Below are 14,423 nucleotides of genomic sequence, written 5' to 3'. Positions count from 1 at the left end.
GCATGTTTATCCTTAATTGTAGATGCGTAATGTTATATTAGCATTTAATGATGTCTAAGAAGAGCAGAAATATTCTTAGATATTCAGTTACCAATGACAGCCATAACTATGTGTGGCTGCAAGAAATTTCATACAGCTGAGCACATTAATAATTAGCATTATTTAGATAAAAAGAATTTACATAATACATACATGATAACAGGCAGGGGCAAGTTGGGTGGCCACCAGACACACAAGATGAAGAGTCATATGCTCACATTCTGGCCATCAGGTGTTTCTTGGTGTTTTTCTCAGGCCTCAAAAGAATGATGAAACATTTGGGGGCAAAAATGCAGAGCAGTAAACCATAGCTAGAGGCCAGGATGGCAAATATCTCCACAGCGACAACATATTTCCCAGGAGAGCTAACGTACGCAGGGACAAAGGCCCCCCAAACAGCACAGAATATCAGCATGCTGAAGGTGATCAGTTTGGCCTCATTGAAGTTGTCAGGGAGTTTCCGAGCAAGAAAGGCCAAGAGGAGGCAGGTGCAGGCCAGCAGGCCAATATAACCCAGAACCAGAGAGAAGCCCACCACAGAGGTCATGGCACATTCCAGGGTGACCTTTGACCCTTGGAAACCCAGATCTCGTTGAGGCACTGGGGGACTAAGGGACAGCCATGTGGCACAGATGATAGCCTGCATGACAGGTGAAAATGTTTCAGTGTTATTATTTAACATTATTTTCATGAAATAATTTTCTGCTCAAAAATATGGTAAAATGTTCTCATTATTTAATCAATAAAACAAAATTCACACAAAATATTACCTGTATACAGGTAAATAGGCAGACACTTCCTCTCTGTTTGCCAGGACCAAACCACTTCATCAAGGCTTCAGCACCAGGTCGAGCTGAGCGGAAAACAGCAAGAACTACTAGGGTTTTGACCAGAAGACAGGAAACACAAAGTACAAAGCTGATCCCAAAGGCTGCCTGCTGGAACCGGCAAGACCACACCGATGGACGACCAATGAACACCAGTGAACACAGGAAGCAGAGCTTCAGCGACAGAAGAAGCAGGAAGCTCAGTTCTAAATTGTTGGCTCGCACCTTGAGGTGAATCAGATTAACAGACGAAGATGTGGCCAGACAAAGACTCAAATGCATACAACGAACTGTTATATTACTCTGGGTTCTTACCATAGGTGTTTGACGGTAGCAAAGAAACACCACAAACACAGCTGTTGTCACTGCAGCACCAGACACAGCTACTGTAGTCAGAGTAATGCCCAAGGTTTCATTAAAGGAAAGGAAGTCCAATTGACGAGGGATGCAGGCAGTTTGTTCAACATTGGACCAGAACTCCAATGGACAACGCTCACAGTGAAGGGAACCTGAGAGAGAGAAAAAAGAGCAGAGAGGGAAGGAAAATAAAACACAAAGGGGAAAATTAAGGCTGCGAGCACGAATTTCTGTTATCTTATGAAGTGATTTCCTCACCAGTTTTATTGCTAATCTCCCCTTCAGCACATGGGATACAGTCAAAGCAGCAGACAGACTCCCCTTTCCTGTTGGCCATCCGGGTGCCTGGGGGGCAGCTCTCACTGCACACTGAAACAGGCACCTGAACAAAATGCCAATTCATATTCTCAATGACATAATCTTGTGAATCGACAAAGACATTCATTTCAACAGCAAATTAGTAGCCTTGAGACAACTTGTTGATCTGACTACCCGATTGGATCTTGTGCTCCATTGAATAGCTGACTCATTAAGGTGGAGGTCAAACCCATCAACACGACCAATCAAGACAAGTTTGAGTGGCCCCTTAGGGGTGTTCTGCCAGTTGACGAGGTCGTACTTTGCTGGAATATCAGCTCCTTGGAAATAAAACATTTCACCCTGTGGTGTGGTGACATTCACTTTGTTCAAGTGCTGCAACAGCTGAAAGAAGCAAATGTTGAAGAAACTGTTGACATTTCAAAGAAAAATCTTTATACGAAAAATTCATTTACATTATTAAGTTTATCAGAACTTTAAGAACTGTCACCCTTGTGTTTACCTCTATGGGTTTGATGTGTTTTGGAGAGGAGCAAGTGGAGCTATTGTTTCTGGAAGAGCTGTCTCTGTCGGGGCAGGAGAGAAGGCTGTGAAGGGCGTGGGCTGCAGCATAAACAGCAAGGTAGACATTATATGCCACCCTCAGCTGGGAAGTATCAGTAAAGGGATGCTGCACTCCCTCCAGGGACTCTGTCCCACTGCAGGGTGGTAGTGAAGCTTTTTGAAGGGACCCCTTGTCAGGAGAAGAAGTAGAAACATTTGACGGATGGTCAGACCTTGTTTTGAGTGGTGAGGAGAAATATGAAGAGAGAATTGTTGCATGTGATTGTGCAGCTCCAGGATTGCATCCAAACTCCTTTTGCCAGAACTCTCTTAAGAATTCATCATCAGGACGATTAATTGGGTGCAAACTTCTGAGATAATTTTCAAATCCAGGTATTGTTGAACTTCGAATGGCCACACCAACAACGCCACTTGCCACTTTAGAGATGGCAAGATCTTGGAGAAGATCGTCACTGGTACTCCAAGCCTCACTGGCCAGAAACTGCCTGTCAGTCACCTATAGTAAAAGAACACTCAAATAAATTGCGACGAGAAAAACAGACATCTTGATTTTACAAAATATATGTCTTTGCTAAATTGACGTCTACACAAACTTCCAAGCCAGTTGCTCACATTTCTCTTGGCCAGTTCCAGAAATAGTTTCTTTACATCTGTATACCAGCAAAAGATCAGAATCACCCTCGCAGTCGAAGCTTGAATTGTGAGTGCTGCACGTCTGGCATCACTCACAATAGTTTCTCTGCGGACAGTCTCTATGAATTCCAAACACACCCCTTTCCCCTGAACCTCTTCCTGAAATATCTGTAATATGGAGTTCAAAACACAAATATGTTTATATATATAGGTTATTTGCTCTATATATGAAAGAGATACAGGTATATGGGACACTTTTTCAGGCGATTTACAGTATAATAACAAAAACATACACCTGTATCGCCAATTGACCATAATCATTGTTTACTACCACTGCTCCAATCCAAGTCCAGTGGAAGCGTATGGCCAGTCGTGCCATGGCCCGGGCTTGGTAAATATCACTGGGGATTGTTCTGAAGAAGTTAGGAAACTTGGGCCTGTCACTAAGACAGGGGCAGCTAGCCAAGTAGCTGATCTAAGGGAAAGATAGACATTGCTTTTACAGTAATAGCATTTTAATTGTAATTATATATTTTTTGTAAATCCTTCTCAGCCTGTTGACGTACTCTGTATAAAAGGTTCATTATTTCCAAAGGTAATTAAACTCACAACTGGCACAGAGAGAGGCCCCAGGATCCTGGACAGCATTATGCCTGTTGTAGATGCAGCAGCAGCAATGAGCAAAGGAACAGGCTGACCACCTGTCAGTAACAGTAGACATATAATTACATATACATATATATATATATACATATACATTTACTCGTGCACTAGACTGAAGTACAAATTTGAGGTACTTGTATTTTACTGGAGTATTTCTATTGTTTTTTTTCCTACTATCCTTAATTTGAGAGAAGACAGAATAAAACTGTCATGACTTTTTTGAGTCTCAGTATGGGTGCATGATTGGTAATACGCTAGTGAACCACATTATGTATTCAGATGATCTTGTTGTCCTTAGTCCATGTAGTGCTGGTCTCCAGCAGCTCCTTTATGTTCTGTGCATGGTGTGGAACATTATATCAAATACAATGCCAGTAAGAGTGTTGTCTTGATCTGTAGATCCAAAGAAGACAAATGCCTAAACCTGACTTCAAAATGTCTGATATCAATCTTGGTGTCTGTAATAATGTAAAATTTGTTGGGCATGATGATGATATATATAGGCAATGCCACAAGATGTATACACAAGCAAACATTCTCTCATAAGTTTAGTACGTGTGTAGTGAGGGAACATGTCTCTGTACAGAGCATATTGTACACTGCTCTATACTGCACACTTGTGGTCAAACAACAAGCTTACAGAGACTTCAAATGGCTTATAATGACGCCATGAGAATATTACTTAAGAGACCTAGATCGATCAAGTGAAATGTTTTTGGCTGCAAGAGTCAATACTTTCCAAACAGAAAAAAATCTCATGTACAGTGCATAACAAATTTATTAGACCACCACCCAGTGTAAGGTGTTTGCCACCGCTGCCCTAAATTAACAGTATTGCTGATTACCAAAATATTTTATGTTTCTGTAATGGTTAATCCACCAGTATGTGCAAGCCAAGCTCTTTAATCAAAATGATATCTTTAATGCTAAAATATGATTATTGTTGTTATCCATGAATTCTCAAATTTACTGCTTTACAAAAAAGCAGAAAAAAATGGTACAGCACATTATTATTTTTTGATTGAGATGCCAAATAACAGTTATTTATTTGCATTCCTGAACAGAAAAATTTGTTTTGTGGTTGCAAGAATGCAAGCTGTTATCAGGGCCAAAGGAGGTCATACAAAAAAAGATTTTTGGTAAATACATGTGAATAAGGACTATTTAGTTGTTCCAGTTTGTTATTTGCCTAATAAATAACAATACAATTTTTAGTTTGAATCAAGTTTTTGACAGATTTCTAAAATATTTGTGTTTTCTCATTTTTATGACAGGTGGTCTAATAAATGTGTTAAGCACTGTATATATTTATTTGCCAGCTTAGTGACTCTGAAAATGCAATCATCTTGGTTTTATCAAACATAGCTTAGTTCTGCACGCTACCAATCCCAGCTATGGAGACATTAGTACAATTGTCTCTTCATAAGACATTAATATATATTTTTTTCTCTTTCAAACTATGATGTTTTATTTTGCTCTTAGATGTAATTTATCATATGTAATGTCTTGTCTTTTATCTGGACCCTGAGTCTGAAATAAATGTTGATCAATTGATTGATTGTACTTTTATTTAAGTTACATTTTCAATTCAGGACTTTCACTTGTTATCATATCAGTTGTTATTTTCATGGATATAGTAAATATTAAGTGCATACTAGATTATATCAAGTCATACCTGCTATCTCTCCAGGTTGTTCATAAGCTGCAGAACGAGACGTAGAAGCTGTTAAGGTGCAGCTGTGTGTGTCTCCTCCAACCAGTGACAGTGCAACTTGCAGAGCCCAGGGGTATCGGGCACAGCTATCAAGTATACGGTAGCCCAGCCTCACTCCTGGTAGCAGAGTGCTGTCACAATTGATTTCCTCCACCGCAAACGCCATAGCATATGTATATTTCAATGACTCAAGATCTAAACTGAGGCCACAGGAGAAGAAAGGAATAGTGAATAAAACAGAAACCGACAATATCAATCACTGAAAGACAAAAATAATTCTCATGGACATGAATATAGAAACAACAAATGTCCAAAAATGTCACACATACTAACATAAATGTATTACAGCAAAATCTATTGAAATAATTCTACTACAGTCATAATATGCACATCTCAGATACATGTAACATTGATATTAATATGGACTTTATGAGTATTATATAAAACATTATGAGTACTATAACATTTTGAATTAAATTATATCTCTATCTTCTATCTTATCTCTATTTTAACAAAAACATATGAGCGTGGCAAAAACTATAAAAAATACAGACACTGCACTGTCATAAAATGACCAACATAATAACCATCAGACATGCAATAACAATACATATTGTGATTAAGTTTTACCCAGTGCAAGGTTCATAATGTGGCAGCTTGGTGAAGCTCTGCTCTACAGCTGAAGGTATGTAATGCAGATTGAAAAGTCCACCAATAATCACATCTCCATCCTGGGAGAGGCTGTTGTCGCTCTGCGCACCCCAACGGGAGCACACTATCGCCTGAACCACCTGCAGACCCATCTGTCTGCACACTACACTGAGAAGCAGCAGGGAGAGGGCTGAGGAGGGCCACCGAGTGAACCAAGACATGGATGCAGCTGTTCTGGACATTGAACACATATAGGTAACTGTTACCTGAGCGTCAGAATATGCATCAACCAGAAGTGCAATAAATACACTCTGTGTGACACACAGTTCACATCAAACCTGATAATAGAGTGCATTAAGTTCAAACTAAAATGGTAAGGTACCTCGTAGACAACGTTCGACAGTTCTGGTACCAAGGACAAATGTCATTAAATTCCACGTCTTAGTGTAAGATCATAGCCTTATGTCAGATACCTACAAAAAGAAAGGACATTATAAACAGAAACATGTTTCTCTTGGTTAAAAAGCTCCTATCACAAAATAAATTGTTGACTCTGAAAATGGTGTCTTGAATAGAGCATACCCCCCCTCCCACTCTGCACAAGTGAAGTGTTGATGTGAGTATTTATAATAGGTGTAAAGCATTTTGCAAGGAAGTAAAAATGATGACACAAGCAGCACACAACCCCAAATTATTCCTCTCTAGAGTGATGATGGAAAAACAATCGAATGCTTGCAAGTGATTCGAGTGTATGAACTTAGCAGCAAGCAAAAAAGCCTCCTGGCAGCAAACGTTCTGAATAAATGTGCCTGTGGATGAACAGATAAGATGCAGCCTCACTCTCACTACTGGATATATTTCAATGTAGTCTGGTTTAAGTTGGTTCTGGACAATCTGAAGTAAAGAAATATGGTCCCATAGAAAGTGAGATCTCCATGTCTTTCTTGATTATAAAGCAGGTCTGGGTGCTGTATAAATACTGTGAAAGTATCAAAACGCTCAGTCTACGGAGAAATGCACACAGCCCATATTCAGAAACTGTGACTTTAAACAAACCGTCAACACTTCTGTAAGGTTGTGATGTCACAACTATACGGCACGCCCACAAAGTACAGGGATACTCATCCACCCGCTCAGTCTGTCTAAGTTATTCGACTGCTCAGCTCAGGACTACTCTTCAAGTTTTTGGAGATTGTTAAGTCTAAAACGGCTTGTTTCAGACAGAGGGTGAACGGAAGGGCTGCATGAAGGGCCAGTATAAGATAAATAGGGACTTTTTTCAACTATGAATTATGCAAAGCTACTCCAGTAGAATCCCAGAATAAAAATACGGAGCTGAAATAAGCATAATATAGGACTAATATGGCAATATGGTATATGGGTTATTTTCTGCGCTACTAATTTGCTATGGGCAGTTATGTTTAGCAGCTCCGGGATACTTGAATAGAAAACCATATATATGACTATATTGACTTCAAATGTACCATATTTTTCATACTATATACTATACCATACTATATATATACATTGAATAATGCATCAATTGCACTTGAAAGGAAACTGTTTTTATTTCACTTTGGCCAGCTGGGGAGGAGGCTGCAGGCCCCTAAAACACCTCCCCTCCCATGCTAACATGAATGAATTCTGTTAATGGAATGTGATAGCACTTAAATGTGTATTTTTCTTTAATAGTAGATGAAAAATGTTATTTCAGCATTTGATTATGTCTGAGAACAGCAGAAATATTCTTGGATATTCAGACAAGAAAGAAAAGGATTGTTTGGCAGCTTAAGTCGACACATTAGCCTCATAGTTTGCTGAGATTAAAGACATGCTTCTAAACTTTCATCCAGGCAGGAGGATTGCAACCCGGGTGGACAATGCTCACTCTCCCAGGCCACAGTGTTGCATTAAAGATTATTTATTTATTATTGGTATTACTAGTGAAGTCTTATGATACGGCGGCACGCATAGGCCATGTTGGAAACTCTCTTTGCTACCTAATTGTAGCCCTGTCCCAGTCCCTGCAACCCTGCAATACTCCGGCATGGATGCTTCCATCCAGAGCCTCAGTGATGCATCTCAGCAGGCATTCGCCTTTATGACCAGGGAGCTTGGCAGGCTAATGTCAACGTTTACCCTGACTGAGCTGCCCTATAGACCCTTGTGTATATATATGTATATACACATTTTTTATATATACATATATATATATGTACAAGGGCTGAACAAATTTGGGCTCCTCCTGGGCATATTAGTTCTTTCAATTTCAATTAAAATGTTCTGTTTTCTGAAAAAACTGAGACTTTTATTTAGTTGAAGTACAGTATTTAATCAAAACACAGAAAAAAAGAACAATCGACTTCATTAATACACAAATACATTAATAACATTTTTAGTAAACAGCATTTCATTTAAATGTGTTTTCTATTGATGGTAGATGAATAATATATAATAATAATAACATATAATATTTGCATTTAACGATATCTAAGAAATAAATATTCTTAGACATTCAATTATCAATGAAAGTGATGGCTGTGAACTGTGTGGCTGCAAGACATTTCATTTAGCTTAGCACATTAACAATTACCATTTGGATAAAAGGAATTGACATAACACATGCACGTGAACACATGCATGATACCAGTTGGGGGGCCAACAGACAAATGTGATAAAGCTCCCATTCAAGCTGGAAAAACTATCTGGCCATCAGGTGTTTCTTAGTGTTTTTCTCAGGCCTCAAAAGAATGATGAAACATTTGGGGGCAAAAATGCAGAGCAGTAAACCATAGCTAGAGGCCAGGATGGCAAAAATCTCCACAGCGACAACATACTTCCCAGGAGAGCTAACGTACGCAGGGACAAAGGCCCCCCAAACAGCACAGAATATCAGCATGCTGAAGGTGATCAGTTTGGCCTCATTGAAGTTGTCAGGGAGTTTCCGTGCAAGAAAGGCCAAGAGGAGGCAGGTGCAGGCCAGCAGGCCAATGTAACCCAGAACCAGAGAGAAGCCCACCACAGAGGTCATGGCACATTCCAGGGTGACCTTTGACCCTTGGAAACCCAGATCTCGTTGAGGCACTGGGGGACTGAGGGACAGCCATGTGGCACAGATGATAACCTGTGTAAAACATGAAAATATTTCAGCATTATTATTTAACATCAAGTGTGGTTGCTCATAAATATAATAAAATATTCTCATCATTTTGTCAATGAAACAAAATTTTACCTGTACACAGGTACAAAGGCAGACACTTCCTCTCTGTTGGACAGGACCAAACCACTTCATCAAGGCTTCAGCACCAGGCCGAGCTGAGCGGAAAACAGCAAGAACTACTAGGGTTTTGACCAGAAGACAGGAAACACAAAGTACAAAGCTGATCCCAAAGGCTGCCTGCTGGAACCGGCAAGACCACACTGATGGACGACCAATGAACACCAGTGAACACAGAAAGCAGAGCTTCAACGACAGAAGAAGCAGGAAGCTCAATTCTGAATTGTTGGCTCGCACCTTGAGATGAATCAGATTAACAGACAAAGATGTGGCCAGACAAAGACTCAAATGCATACAACGAACTGTTATATTACTCTGGGTTCTTACCATAGGTGTTTGACGGTAGTAAAGAAAAACCACAAACACAGCTGTTGTCACTGCAGCACCAGACACAGCTACTGTAGTCAGAGTAATGCCCAAGGTTTCATTAAAGGAAAGGAAGTCTAATTGACGAGGGATGCAGGCAGTTTGTTCAACATTGGACCAGAACTCCAATGGACAACGCTCACAGTGAAGGGAACCTGAGAGAGAGAAAAAAGAGCAGAGAGGGAAGGAAAATAAAACACAAAGGGGAAATTAAGGTTGCGAACATGACTTTCTGTTATCTTATGAAGTGATTTCCTCACCAGTTTTATTGCTAATCTCCCCTTCAGCACATGGGATACAGTCAAAGCAGCAGACAGGCTCCCCTTTCCTGTTGGCCATCCGGGTGCCTGGGGGGCAGCTCTCACTGCACACTGAAACAGGCACCTGAACAAAAAGCCAATTCATATTCTCAATGACATAATCTTGTGAATCGACAAAGACATTCATTTCAACAGCAAATTAGTAGCCTTGAGACAACTTGTTGATCTGACTACCCGATTGGATCCTGTGCTCCACTGAATAGCTGACTCATTAAGGTGGAGGTCAAACCCATCAACACGACCAATCAAGACAAGTTTGAGTGGCCCCTTAGGGGTGTTCTGCCAGTTGACGAGGTCGTACTTTGCTGGAATATCAGCTCCTTGGAAATAAAACATTTCACCCTGTGGTGTGGTGACATTCACTTTGTTCAAGTGCTGCAACAGCTGAAAGAAGCAAATGTTGAAGAAACTGTTGACATTTCAAAGAAAAATCTTTATACGAAAAATTCATTTACATTATTAAGTTTATCAGAACTTTAAGAACTGTCACCCTTGTGTTTACCTCTATGGGTTTGATGTGTTTTGGAGAGGAGCAAGTGGAGCTATTGTTTCTGGAAGAGCTGTCTCTGTCGGGGCAGGAGAGAAGGCTGTGAAGGGCGTGGGCTGCAGCATAAACAGCAAGGTAGACATTATATGCCACCCTCAGCTGGGAAGTATCAGTAAAGGGATGCTGCACTCCCTTCAGGGACTCTGTCCCACTGCAGGGTGGTAGTGAAGCTTTCTGAAGGGACCCCTTGTCAGGAGAAGAAGTAGAAACATTTGACGGATGGTCAGACCTTGTTTTGAGTGGTGAGGAGAAATATGAAGAGAGAATTGTTGCATGTGATTGTGCAGCTCCAGGATTGCATCCAAACTCCTTTTGCCAGAACTCTCTTAAGAATTCATCATCAGGACGATTAATTGGGTGCAAACTTCTGAGATAATTTTCAAATCCAGGTATAGTTGAACTTCGAACAGCCACACCAACAACGCCACTTGCCACTTTAGAGATGGCAAGATCTTGGAGAAGATCATCACTGGTACTCCAAGCCTCACTGGCCAGAAACTGCCTGTCAGTCACCTATAGTAAAAGAACACTCAAATAAATTGCGATGAGAAAAACAGTTGACATTTTGTTTTTACAAATGATGTGTCTTTGCTAAATGATGAAACCCTTAGTCTACACAAACTTCCAAGCCAGTTGCTCACATTTCTCTTGGCCAGTTCCAGAAATAGTTTCTTTACATCTGTATACCAGCAAAAGATCAGAATCACCCTCGCAGTCGAAGCTTGAATTGTGAGTGCTGCACGTCTGGCATCACTCACAATAGTTTCTCTGCGGACAGTCTCTATGAATTCCAAACACACCCCTTTCCCCTGAACCTCTTCCTGAAATACCTGAAATATGGAGATAAAAACAACAAATTTGTTCATACATATATGTTATTTGTACAATTTATGAAGATACATGAGAGACTTTTTCAGGCGATTTACAGTATAATAACAAAAACATACACCTGTATCGCCAATTGACCATAATCATTGTTTACTACCACTGCTCCCATCCAAGTCCAGTGGAAGCGTATGGCCAGTCGTGCCATGGCCTGGGCTTGGTAAATATCACTGGGGATTGTTCTGAAGAAGTTCGGAAACTTGGGCCTGTCACTAAGACAGGGGCAGCTAGCCAAGTAGCTGATCTAAGGGAAAGACAGACATATTGAAAACATTGCTTTAACAGTAATAATACCATTTTATCTTTTGTTAAAATATTTAAAAACATTCATCAACCTCTTGATGTGGACTTTATAAAAGAAAGTTCCTTAGAGGTTTATTTCCTAAGGTAATGAAACTCACAACTGGCACAGAGAGAGGCCCCAGGATCCTGGACAGCATTATGCCTGTTGTAGATGCAGAAGCACCAATGAGCAAAGGAACAGGCTGACCACCTGCCGACAGCATTAGACATATAATTACATAAAGACAAGGGTGGAATGTAGCTATAAACATTTACATTTGTACTGTACTTAAGAAAAAATTCAAGGTTCTTGTACTTTATTAGAGTATTTCCATTTAATGTAATAATTTCTACATCTACTCCACTATATTTCAGAGTGAAATGTTGTACTCCACTACATTTATTTGACAGCTTTATGTACTAGTACATAAAAAAACATGATATGCTTATATGATATGATGCAGTAATATACAACTAACCTATTAAGTGTTATATACAAGGTATCTCAATTTGGCTCCACATTGACAGAATAATATAATATTCTATAATCATATGACACTGTGAAAAGAGTCATTCTGCATAATGAGTACTTTTACTTTTGATACTTAAAGTACATTTTGTTGATACTACTTCTGTACTTTTACTTATTTCTATTTTTACTTAAGTAAGGGATATGAGTACTTCTTCCACCAACGCATAAGGACAATCTTTTTATACTACAATCATATCAGTTGTTGTTTTCATGGACATAGCAAATAATAACTGCAATTACTAAATTATATCAAGTCATACCTGCTGTCTCTCCAGGTTGTTCATAAGCTGCAGAACGAGAAGTAGAAGCTGTTAAGGTGCAGCTGTGTGCGTCTCCTCCGACCAGTGACAGTGCAACTTGCAGAGCCCAGGGGTATCTGAAACAGCTATCAAGTATACGGTAGCCCAGCTTCACTCCTGGTAGCAGGGTGCTGTTACGATTGATTTCCTCCACCGCAAATGCCATAGCATATGTATATTTTAATGATTCTAGATCTAAACTGAGGCCACAGGAAAAGAAAGGAATAGTGAATAAAACACAACACTACAATATCAATCAGTGAAAGACAAAAATAATCATCATGGACATGAATATGAAAACAACAAATGTCCAAAAATGTCTTACATACCAACATAAATGTGATACAGCAAAATCTATTGAAATGATTTTACTATAATCAACATATGCTTATGTCAGATATATATAACTTATCAATAATAGGTCCACTTATCAATTATGGACCTATTATAAAACGTTATGAGTTCTGTAAACATTGCATTTTCTAGCTCAACATTTTGAAATAAATCATATTTTTATCTGTATCTCAACAAAAACATTTGAGCATGACAAGAAATATAAACAATAATAAACCATACAGACACTGTGCTGTTATAATATGAACAACATAATAACCACCAGACATTCAATAACAATACATATTGTGATTAAGTTTTACCCAGTGCAAGGTTCATAATGTGGCAGCTTGGTCAAGCTCTGCTCTACAGCTGAAGGTATGTAATACAGACTAAAAAGTCCACCAATAATCACATCTCCATCCTGGGAGAGGCTGTTGTCACTCTGTGCACTCCAACGGGAGCACACTATCGCCTGAACCACCTGCAGACCCATCTGTCTGCACACTACACTAAGAAGCAGCAGGGAGAGGGCTGAGGAGGGCCACCGAGTGAGGAGCCAGGGGAACCACGACATGGTTGCAGCTGTTCTGGACATTGAACACATATAGGTAACTGTTACCTGAGCGTCAGAATATGCATCAACCAGAAGTGCAATAAATACACTCTGTGTGACACACAATTCACATCAAACCGGACAATAGAGTGCATTAAGTTCAGAAAAAATGGTAAAGTACCTCATAAACAATGTTCACCAGTTCCTGTTAACAAAGCAAATGCCATTGAATTAAATTAAGTCCTAGGGTAACATCATAGCCTCATGTCAGTTACCTACAAAAGGAAAGGACATCATAAACACGTGGTTAAAAAGTAAAATAGTATCTTGAATAGAACATACCCCCCCTCCCACTCTGCACAAGTGAAGTGTTGATGTGAGTATTTATAATAGGTGTAAAGCGTTTTGCAAGGAAGTAAAACTGATGACACAAGCAGCACACAACCCAAAATTATTCCTCTCTAGAGTGATGATGGAAAAACAATCGAATGCTAGGAAGTGATTAGAGTGTATGAACTTAGCAGTTGAAGGTGTGTGTATGTGTGTACAGTATGTTTCCTATACAATTCTGTATGATGTCATTCGAATGACCCAAGGTAACCGAGAAACTGTACCTCTGTATAAGCAAGTGAAACATTTTGGGAGGCCGCTTAACTCTCATCTTAATGAGCTGATAAGTTGAGATCAATCATGTAAGAAATCATCCACCTGTATGTGTCCTTTTCAAGGAATATTGTTGTGATTGATCCATAAAACTTAACAAAGTGTGGCAGTCTAGGTTGAAACCAGTATGGGGACTTGTATGCCCAGAGCAACAGGTGTGCCATTTGTCAACTCTATTACACAGCCATTTCATGAGCAATTACACCCCATTATGTTCAAGGTAGCATATGGGGAAAGATGAGGCTGTTTGTGACTTACAATTAATTGATTTTGAGCTTGAGCTGCATTCTTGATGAATGATCTGTTGTTATAAGGCATTTGTAAACAGGAAAACAGGAAATAAACATGGACTTTGTTGAAATCAAATATTTCAATATTTTATTGCATTGGTAGGAAAATGCTCACAGTCTTCTGATGAGCAACAATACAAAGAAAAAAGGATGGTGTAACACTAAAACAATAAAAAAAAATTGCTGCTTTGCCACCCTCCCCTCCTCAGCCTGGCCCTGTGTAGCTGTCACTCTGTTTTTTTCATTCCATTAAGTTATACAAAATAAAACAACCATAACCAACAAGATGTTATTTTTGCAATCTGTA

The 14,423-nt window shown here is 39.5% G+C and overlaps 2 protein-coding genes across 2 annotated transcripts; both read right to left on the bottom strand.

The window, feature by feature from the left end:
* Window positions 1-253: 253 nt before the first annotated feature.
* On the bottom strand, window positions 254-6,008 carry LOC139285437 (extracellular calcium-sensing receptor-like). The gene is made up of 11 exons (XM_070906003.1): window positions 5,746-6,008; window positions 5,077-5,315; window positions 3,348-3,439; window positions 3,034-3,213; window positions 2,718-2,906; window positions 2,044-2,601; window positions 1,716-1,925; window positions 1,482-1,605; window positions 1,182-1,375; window positions 810-1,091; window positions 254-679 (listed from the first exon to the last, which is right to left on the bottom strand). The coding sequence occupies exons 1-11, from the start codon at window positions 6,006-6,008 to the stop codon at window positions 254-256; spliced, it is 2,757 nt and encodes a 918-aa protein (XP_070762104.1).
* A 2,459-nt stretch (window positions 6,009-8,467) lies between these two features.
* On the bottom strand, window positions 8,468-13,205 carry LOC139285772 (extracellular calcium-sensing receptor-like). Its single transcript, XM_070906418.1, has 11 exons — window positions 12,931-13,205; window positions 12,236-12,474; window positions 11,563-11,654; window positions 11,226-11,405; window positions 10,918-11,106; window positions 10,232-10,789; window positions 9,904-10,113; window positions 9,670-9,793; window positions 9,371-9,564; window positions 8,999-9,280; window positions 8,468-8,890 (listed from the first exon to the last, which is right to left on the bottom strand). Exons 1-11 carry the CDS (start codon window positions 13,203-13,205, stop codon window positions 8,468-8,470), a joined length of 2,766 nt encoding a protein of 921 aa, XP_070762519.1.
* Window positions 13,206-14,423: the final 1,218 nt, after the last annotated feature.

The sequence above is a fragment of the Enoplosus armatus genome, chromosome 5, assembly GCF_043641665.1.
Source record: "Enoplosus armatus isolate fEnoArm2 chromosome 5, fEnoArm2.hap1, whole genome shotgun sequence".
Classification (NCBI taxonomy): Eukaryota; Metazoa; Chordata; class Actinopteri; order Centrarchiformes; family Enoplosidae; genus Enoplosus; species Enoplosus armatus.
The sequence above is the reverse complement of the archived record's forward strand: the minus strand, read 5'-3'. Positions and strand labels throughout refer to the sequence as shown.